The 9,892-nt window shown below is 41.0% G+C and overlaps 1 protein-coding gene across 1 annotated transcript in view; it reads left to right on the forward strand.

The window, feature by feature from the left end:
• Nucleotides 1–9,100, forward strand: part of CHORDC1 (cysteine and histidine rich domain containing 1) — a 28,423-nt gene extending 19,323 nt beyond the window's left edge. Inside the window, exons 9-11 of the mRNA XM_064441383.1 lie at nucleotides 3,926–4,045; nucleotides 4,733–4,795; nucleotides 5,329–9,100. Of these exons, the coding sequence (XP_064297453.1) occupies nucleotides 3,926–4,045; nucleotides 4,733–4,795; nucleotides 5,329–5,472 (327 nt within the window). The 3' untranslated portion in view covers nucleotides 5,473–9,100. The remainder of the gene's footprint in view (nucleotides 1–3,925; nucleotides 4,046–4,732; nucleotides 4,796–5,328) is intronic.
• The last annotated feature ends 792 nt before the right edge of the window (nucleotides 9,101–9,892 follow it).

Here is a 9,892-nt window from a genome sequence, read left to right on the forward strand (position 1 = left end):
TTTTAGTGATACATAGAGTATCACTGTTTTATAGTAAAAGTGGTTTGGCAAATTCAGAAGAAAAAAATGGCAGTCTCTTCTTCTTGGTTAGTTTAGAAAGTCTGTCATATTCCTTTAAAATAAGATTATTAGAAGTCTTTCCTCCCCCAAAGACCACGAACAGAGCAGCCTACATGTTCTGTAATAAAATAACTGTACTTCCAGTTTCATTCAGAGTGGCCGAGTTGTGTACGTAGGAATGGCAGAGCAGATGAGGTCGGTGAGACTCGATGAGTGGGCATGGAAAGGTCTCTTTCTGTCCAACTTGTTTTGGTTTCGGTACAAGTGTAACAGATACAGAGAGCGCATCTGTTTAGTTTGTAGGTTTCCTTGCAATGTTGGGAACAAACTGCAAAATTAGAAGGTGAAAAATATTTCCATTCAAGGTTTAAAAAGGTTCTTAGGGAATATTACAGAACGTAATAGTGGACTGAACACTTACTTCAAAAACATTAGCTGCTCGCCTGTTGATTCAGGTGAACACAATACTTGTTCGGAATATATTGCCTATTGCTGAGGCAAAATGGGTTTGATACTGCCAACATCAGTAATATTTTGCTGGAAAAGCAACAGTGAGCCGTTCACGATCTGGAAGGTTCCTGAAGAGCATCGAGGACAACTTTCTGATGCAAGTGAAGGAGGAGCCAACGGGGCAAGGTGTGCTGCTCGACCTTATCCTTACAAACAAGGAGGGGTTGGTTGAGGATGTGAGAGTTGGGAGTAGCCTTGGCTGCAGCGACCATGAGATGGTTGAGTTTAGGATACTGCGAGGTAGAAGCAGGGCTGTGAGTCAGGTTACAGCCTTGGACTTCAAGAGGGCCAGCTTGGCCTCTTCAGAGACCTGCTAGGAGGAATCCCAAGGGCTAGGGCTCTGGAAGGCAGTGGGGTCCAAGAGAGCTGGACAGTATTCAAGACCACTTCCTCCAAGCTTAAGATCAGTGCATCCCCAGGAGGAAGAAGTCAGGCAGAGGAGACAGGAGACCCCCATGGATGAGCAAAGAGCTTCTAGAGAAACTCAAATGGAAGAGGGAGGTTCACAGTATGTGGAAAAAGGGACTGGCCACTTGGGAGGAATATAGGAATGTTGTCAGGGTGTGCAGAGATGCAACGAGGAAGGCCAAGGCCCACTTGGAATTCAGTCTGGCAAGGGATGTCAAAGGTAACAAGAAGGGCTTCTTTAAACACATGAGCAGTACAAAGAAGACTGGGGATACAGTGGGCCCACTGCTGAACAAGGAAGGGGCCCTGGTGACACAGGACACAGAGAAGGTGGAGTTACTGAATGCCTTCTTTGCCTCGGTCTTTACTGCTACGGCTGGCCCACAGGCATCTCAGCCCCCAGAGGAGAGAGGACAAATTGGGACAAAGGAGGAATCACCATCAGTTGAGAAGGATTGGGTCAGAGACCACCTATGCAAACTGGATCCTCGCAAATCCTATGGGATGCACCTGCGAGTGCTGAGGGAGCTGGCGGATGTTCTTGCTGAGCCACTCTCCATTTTCTTTGAAAGGTCAGGAGAGGTGCTTGAGGACTGGACTACAGCAAACATGACTCCAATCTTCAAAAAGGGCAAGAAGGAGGACCTGGGGAGCTATTGTCCAGTCAACCTCACCTCTATCCCCGGAAAGGTGGTGGAGCAGTTCATCCTGGAGGTCATCTCCAGGCATGTAGAGGACAAGAAGGTTATCAGAAGTAGTCATGGATTCACTAAGGGAGATCGTGCTTCACCAACCTGATAGCCTTCTACGATGGCATGACTGGCTGGGTTGATGAAGGGAGAGCAGTGGATGTTGTGTGTTGTGACTTCAGCAAGGCTTTTGACACTTCTCCCATAACATCCTCATAGACAAGCTTAGGAAGTGTGGGTTAGATGAGTGGACAGTGAGGTGGACTGAGAACTGGCTGAATGGCAGAGCTCAGAGGGTTGTGATCAACAGGGCAGAATCTGGCTGGAGGCCTGTCACTAGTGGTGTTCCCCAGGGGTCTGTGCTGGGTCCAGTCCTGTTCAATATAGTCGTCAATGACCTGGACGATGGGACAGACAGGACGCTCAACAAGTTCACTGATGACACCAAGCTGGGAGGGGCGGCTGATACACCACAAGGCTGTGCTGCCATCCAGCGAGACCTGGACAGGCTGGAGAGCTGGGCCGAGGGGAACCTCATGAAATTCACCAAGAGCAAGTACAAGGTTGTGCCCCTGGGGAGGAACAACCCCACGCACCAGTACAGGCTGGGGGCTGACCTGCTAGAAAGCGGCTCTGTTGAGAAGGGCCTTGGAGCGCTGGTGGACAACAAGGTGACCCTGAGCCAGCACTGGGCCCTTGTGGCCAAGAAGGCCAACGGTGTCCTGGGGTGCATTAAAAGGAGCGTGGCCAGCAGGTCAAGGGAATTTATCTTCCCCCTCTAGTACACCTTAGTGAGGCCACATTTGGAGTTCTGTGTCCAGTTTTGGGCTCCCCAGTTCAGGAAGGACAGGGAACTGCTTGAGCAAGTCCAGCGCAGAGCTACCAAGATGACCAGGGGACTGGAGCATCTCTTTTATGAGGAAAGGCTGAGAGACCTGGTTTTCTTCAGCCTGGACAAGAGAAGACTGAGGGGTGATTTCATAAATACCTATAAAGATCTAAAGGGTGGGTGTCAGGACGATGGGACTGGACTCTTTTCAGTAGTGCCCCATGACAGGACAAGGGACAATGGGCACAAGTTAGAACACAGGAAGTTCCACCTCAATATGAGGAAAAGCTCCTTCCCTGTGCAGGTGCCAGAGCAGGGGCACAGGCTGCCCAGGGAGGCTGTGGGGTCCCTTCCCTGGAGACATTCAAACCCCACCTGGATGTGTTCCTGTGCCCCCTGCTCTGGGTGTGCCTGCTCAAGCAGGGGGGTGGGACGAGATGATCTCCAGAGGTTTCTTCCAACCCCTGCCATTCTGTGATTCTGTGATTTAACAGAAGGAAATAAATGTACATTATAAGAAGTGTAGTTCTGTTACTTCATTCTGTAACCATTACTTCTAAATTTAAAAATCTGTATAATAAATAAAATAATTATTTCTAACAATTATTTAATTATTAAAATTAAATTATTAAAAAGATTCATTACTATTGCTAATAGAAAGAAACCATTAAAAAGTCCTTTATTTCCTTTAAGTCATGGAATTGCAAATTGCTTTGAAGATTCATTTTAATGTTTAAGAAGTATTTTCAAATACAGAATGGAGGGATTAAAAAAAATGCTGAAGTTATGAGCCTAAAGCAGGAGTGTATTGTAAAGAATTTACCTGGATGTTAAACTCTGTATGTATTAGTTGTGTCTGTACTAATATAACGGGCTTCTAGCCAACAGGGGGGTTTTGACTTTACGCTTTCATTATTGTTTTGGGTTTTTTTACTGTTTATTTTTCCTTCATCAGCAAACAGAGGGTAATAGTCAATAATTTTTTGCAGTAATGTGAGAGTTTCTTGGAGTTATGGCTTTCTTTTTCTTTGATTCCATTGTACTACGTGCTGAATAGCTGTAATCTTGGAAAGGAAGTTAATCTAATAAGAAACTTTTTTTTTTGGTTATTTCGTTTGTGTTTTGGTTTTTTTGGGGGTGGGGGGTGTCCTATCACAATGTTAGTGTCTTATTGTAGTCTCTGTCATAAGCATTGGTTTTCTCACTTCTAATGTTTATTGGGGACCAGTAGCTGAAATATTTAGTAAAAAACAATATAAGTGGAGTCTTGCAGTCTCCCGCGAACACGCAATATAGTTCTTTCTTAGCTATGCTTGTTGGCTATTAAAATAGTCCTGGGTTTCTGTCCTGGTTAATCTTACAAAGATACTCCTGAATTCAATTTTAAGTCATTTTTTCTTTTTTTTTTTGTAATTTTTTCCTTATATAGGGAAAGAAAGTAGTTCCATGCAGGCACGATTGGCACCAGACTGGAGGAGAAGTGACTATTTCTGTATATGCTAAAAACTCTGTTCCTGATCTGAGCTACGTAGAAGCAAATAGCACAATGGTGAGTATCTGCCTTAAGATGTACTTTAAAAAAAAAAAAAAATTCTTGCAGTAGCTTGAAGTTCGGTAAATCCTGCTTCTGCTTTATTTATAAGGCAGAGATAGTCATTATACGGCATAGGAATCTTTTTTGAGTAACGGCTTTTTCTTGGCATTTGTGTTTGTTCAAGTACGTATAGCGGGTTTTTTCTCATCTGTTTGGACATCTGTGCTTTAATGTTTTGTTTTGGGGTTTTTTTGTGGGTTGGTTTTATTTTAAAGCTGCCATATAATATGCCAAATCTTTGACTTCCACAGTTAAAACCTGAGTGTGATGGATTTGCATCACCATATGTGTAAATAATTATAGGTTCATAATTTCATTGTATTTGGCTTAATGTAATTTAATATAGTTCTTCACGGTATGCAGTTTCACAGTTACTAATATTAAACAAGTGTTAAAATGCTTCTCCGTCTTAATCACGCACTGGGAGAAAGTGATACAGCTTCCAGGACATCTGTGTGGCCACTGTTGACTATGATACTGCGTCAGAATCTGTTAGAACAGATTTTGACCTCCATGTCTGAGGGACAATTTGATCACTTTTCTTATTGTAGAATCTGAGTCCTAATGTGACATATTTTGCTTAAACATACTTGTGCATGATTTATTAGCCTGACAAAATGTTCTGTTGTTTTTCCTGTTAAGTTAAATATCCATATTGTATTTGAAGGAGAAAAGGAATTTCATCGCAGTGTGAAGTTATGGGGAGTAAGTATAAGAACAATTTTTCTATTTTAAAAGAACAAAACACAAACCCTCAGCTTCCTCTCTTTCAAAACAGTTTGTTTTTCCTTGTTACTCTGCTCATTGAAATTCAGGTGCGTGTCATTCAGTGATCTACATTTAAACCTGAATCTAATACCTCAAGTGATCAGATATGATATCATAGTTGATGCTGCTTTGAGCAGAAGGTGACCTCCTGAGGTCCTTTTAGTCCTTTTTGTCCTTTGCCCAATTTGTCCCAGGATTCCAACACCACAATAGCGGTGTTGGAGAAACCCTTGACATTAGGTAATTGCATGCTTATGTATGTGTTAGACCAATGTATATGTTACATATGCACAGGCATATGTTTATGGCTTGGGAATGGGAGAGGGTTGACCTTTCCTGATAACAGAGGGAACTCCATCTGCCTAAACATCTACTGAACTTTAGTGATAAGGTACTCTTCCTAACTTAATTCCCAAATATCTAACAGTCTGTTTCTTAAAATAAAGTGCAAAATATATTTTCCTTTCTAGGTAATTGATGTAAAGAGGAGTTACGTTAACATGACGGCTACAAAGATTGAGCTTACTATGAGAAAAGCAGAGCCCCTATTATGGGCAAGTCTTGAATTACCGGTATCCAACACACAACAAAAAAAAGAGGATTCAGATCAATAATGATCCCAAGAGACAAGTTATATCCCATTATGAAGTGGTGACTTGCTACTGTAATCAAATATTTAACGTTTATATAGGGTTTTTTAATGCTAGACCATATGTTCCATTCTCCAAAGAAATTTGATGCACATTAAATGGGGGTGTAAACTTGAAGGGTAATAGCTATTTCTGCACTTGCTCCCAGGAGAATATTTATTCTAGCTGGAGTGTCTCCATGGGGATTTAGAGTAAAAAAGCTACTGCCCTTCACTTACAGCCTTACCTACCATGCAGTGACTGTCCAAATAGATGTGTTCTCGGTCTGCTGTGCATGTTAATTCTTCAAATGTTTGGTTTAGACTGGATCTATTGGGTGGCACATGTTAAATTCAGCACTGTTCCTTGTGAAGCATACAGTAATACAGATACAAAAATCTGAGTTTATGAAGCGATTAACATGCAATTCTAGATCTGGAATAAAAAGGTATATAAGCATAAATACGAAAGAGCACTTGTGGACTTGCATTTTTGTCTTCCGAAACTAAGGTTTGTTTCAATACCTGCTGGCCATGGAGGAGTGGAATAAGAGGTACTTTGGTAAGGATTTCAGTACTTGCTGACTCCTTTCCTGTCCTTCATGTAAAAAAGCAGATCAGATTAAAACGAAAATGAAGCTGGCAAGAGGGGACTCTTCTTTTTTTCTTTAACTTCTGTACATCTGGTATTTGAATTGTTAAATATAAAAGTGAATAGACAGTGAAATGACTGAATAACTTAGCATCGCAGCTGTGGAGAATATACAAACAGCAGACTATTGTAGAATTACCAAGGTGCTGTATCTATTTGACAGTCTTTAGAATGTAGATTCTGTCCTATTCTACAACATTCAAAATTATGAATCTCTTTTTTCAAAGTAGGTGGGTGTGTGTAGTCAGAGACACCAGCATGCACTGTAGGTGTCTCAAGAAAATGATTTCCATCTAGATATGCATAGCTCTTGTTTCTGAGGATGGTAATCTAAGAACTAAATTTAACTACAGGACAAATCTTAGGAGAAACGAACAACAAGCTTTAAAATCTGTCTCACATCATAATTGTACTTTTGAATTAAAATGTTTTTAAATTATTATTTCTTCTGAACAGCATAACCAAAACACTGTAATTAGAAGTCAAGACCTTATTTTCTTCAGTTCTCCATTAGTAATGATTTGTGGCGAAAACAGGATGTCTTTAAAGATGAGACTTTTATCCAATCGGCAACAAATGCAGTAATGTCGCATTCTCTCTCTGCTTGAAATAGTTTCTTAATTTTGAGTGGCAGCTGAAAGAAAAACATTTTCCTAAGTCATGCAAAATGTACACCGTTATTTATTATGCCAAAACTTGTATATGTAAACAAGCAGTCCTGTGGACTGTTGAAATGTGTATGTGCTCACCTGCCTACCTTGGCAGACCTGGAATAACGCCAAGAGAAACAGAATGCAGTAAAAGCATTCTGAAGTTAAATATGGATTTCTAACAATCTTGCTGTTTCCCAGCAGCTATAATTTGACTTGAGCTCAGAGTTCTGTCTCTGGCAGTACTTGAAATCCTCTTCATGCTCTAAAGTAGTAGGAAATACATCACCAAAGAAACCATCGCCAAACACCAAGAAAGTAACACCAGTGCTGTATATGTGAACTTTGTTTTGGTGCTTCTTTACCTTCATTTCAAGATCCTCTTTCCTCACTGACTTGGAGAGAGGTCGGTTTTTTACTCCCTTGGGCCCCTATTAAAAGTTCCAGCTCCAAGTTCTGCCTAAAAGATTCCATTAACCTCTAATAATGCTTTTTTTTCTTTTTTAAATAAATTTGAAAATGTTCGGTGCTGTGAAATGATGGCGTACAAGCCTATAAAAATGTATAACTGCAAATGGTCCTTTAAAAATGGAACAGCTGTTCCCCGATGTGTTCCGAACCAACAAGTGGTGCTCTTAATGCTGCAGGCTTCGGGCCCCCGTAACTATTCGTTGCACTCTTTCAGACTACACTCTGCCGGTAGCTGAGTCAACTTGGCCATAAGCAAAAGAAAGCTGCTGTAAACATGATTCTCAGCCTTGCTTTTGCTCTTTATTCATTCCTCCTACCCTTTTCCTGTTGTTCATGCTTTCAGCACAAAATTAAAGATAGTTCAGGAGTTCTAAAATGACTTTCCCCATCAGTGACAACAAAACCACTTTTAAAATTCACCTGTTTGAAAATGTAAGCAAGCAAACCCCCCCAGCTTTGATTGGGCAAGAAGGTTTAGGTTTTACAAATAATAGTCTAGTTTTCTATGGCCTGTGATGTTTTTCAAAATGAAAGGATAAATTTTGAGATGGTATAGACTGCCGTAAGTCTCTTGTTTAACTGCATTAATTCTTAGCAGTTCTTTGTAACCATATGTCTGCATCCATCCTCAAGCTGCAAACGCTGTGCCACTTGCTGAATTTGCGTGTTTTGAGCAGTTGCTCAGAACAGGCTTCAACACACCAGTGGCTGATCCTGGTATTTCATGAAACGACACCTTGACATGGACAGTGGTAGCTGACACTCGGTGCAATATTGGTTCGGCTGTAACTTTTATTAGTAAAAGTGGAGAGAAGGCGAAAACAGTTGTAGCAAACCTACCGCAATACTTTCTCAAAAGGAAGATTTGAAAATTAAGCCAAGTGATTTTTGGTCACGGAGGCTTTCTAATAATCATGAAACTAAATTGCAGACAAGTATGTGCTTGCTGTTAAATTCACCCTTTTTTCATCTTCTCAGAAGCGCTGTATTGAACAAGTTGGCTAACTTGATAACAGCCCAGCTGTATTTTTAAATTAATGAGTCTTTAAAAGCTGTGGCATGTTTCAGTGTGGGCCTACATGTTACACATGTAGACGGCGTATTGCATGTCTCGGAACCGACCGTCCAGGTGCATATAAAACTTCTCTTTCACAGTCCCTTTTCAACATGAAGAATTGTGTGGGTGTACAAGTTTGTGACAGAAATCTTCATCTTTTTCCTCATGTATAAGCCCATTTTCCTACCCAGCATTACTTATTATATCTGTAACAACGTTTCTCGTAGGAGTTTGAATTTATTTTTAATGTTAATATACAGTTAAGCACTGGGCCGTGCAACTGCTCTGGCTTACGGCACTGATGATGTAACTTGGCGAAAAAATCTTGCATTGGATGATGGTGTGGAACGTGTACATTATCAAGTCACCATTTCAGTAGTTTAGGGACTAGTTTTACTAGGAATTTTGCCTTGAAAAGAAAATCTACTTATTCTACAGAACGATGCATTTTTTGCTTGCATTCTTTGAACACAGCATGAGTACTGGTTAAATACTGTACCTGTTAATCATTGGTCTTTCCCTATCGCTACTAAAATTTTTTTATCTCTGTTCAGGAACGAGATCCTTTTTAAAGTAATGAGTTACGTGTCTGGAACACTGTTTTAAAGGTGGTAATAATTTTGCCATTATAAGAGTCTTGAATTACAGTTGAAGGGGGGAGATGCCTTTTTGCATGGTTGTTTGATTCTGCACATTCATAAAACTTATATGCAGAAATTAATCTCATGTCTTCATGCTCTAGTTTTTTTCTAAATGTATTGAATAAAATTCTTATTACATGCTGGTTGCATTTGGGTTTGTGTTTTTTTTAACATTTGTTATGGGAGAGAACTTCCCTTTGGATTTGCAACACAGTTGTCGAAATAAAATCAAAGTGGACCTTTTCCACAGGTCAGTCTCTGTATGGGGGACACTATGTGGCAAAGGTTTTTTTCCCCACCCCTTGGTTTCTTTCTTTACCAGTCAAGATATGTAAGTTTTGCAGCAATTTGAATACGTGTGGCTACTCTGGTGGGGCCTGTCTCATGCACGGAAGTTGTTGTAAGAATTTTGAGCTGTCACAAACTTACTGGAACTGGAATAATTCCAAATACAATGTTTGGGCTGTTTCTGAGAACGCTGAAGATGTTACAGCTCTGCCGCTTTTTTTCTATTTTCTTGGTAAAAGGAAAAAGATACCTGTCAAAACCCCTGGCATTGCCACAATGGAGAGAAAAAGGATTCGCTTCTTGGGGCCTGAAATTTTCTGTGGTAATAAAAACTTTGTGTTTTCTCACAGTTTGGGTAGGTGTTCTAACCAAAGATAACCAAGACACTGGCACAGAGATTATAACCTAACGCACAGTTCCTGTGCCAAACGATTGTTAGCCAAGCACGCTCGGTTTCTCCGAGTTTGTCCGCAAAATGAAGGGTGGGTGTCAGGGAGGCGGGCTGGTGGCAGTAAGGAGGATGGCCGGGCAAAGAGCACGGTCTGTCAGGCTTCTCTGTAGGCAGCACAGATTTCAACCCGCGCTCATATAGTCAACGTTTTTCTGTTCAACTTCCGAAAGTTTTGTGTCCCTGACACAATGTTGGT

This window comes from Phalacrocorax carbo, chromosome 1 (genome assembly GCF_963921805.1).
Source record: "Phalacrocorax carbo chromosome 1, bPhaCar2.1, whole genome shotgun sequence".
Lineage (NCBI taxonomy): Eukaryota > Metazoa > Chordata > Aves > Suliformes > Phalacrocoracidae > Phalacrocorax > Phalacrocorax carbo.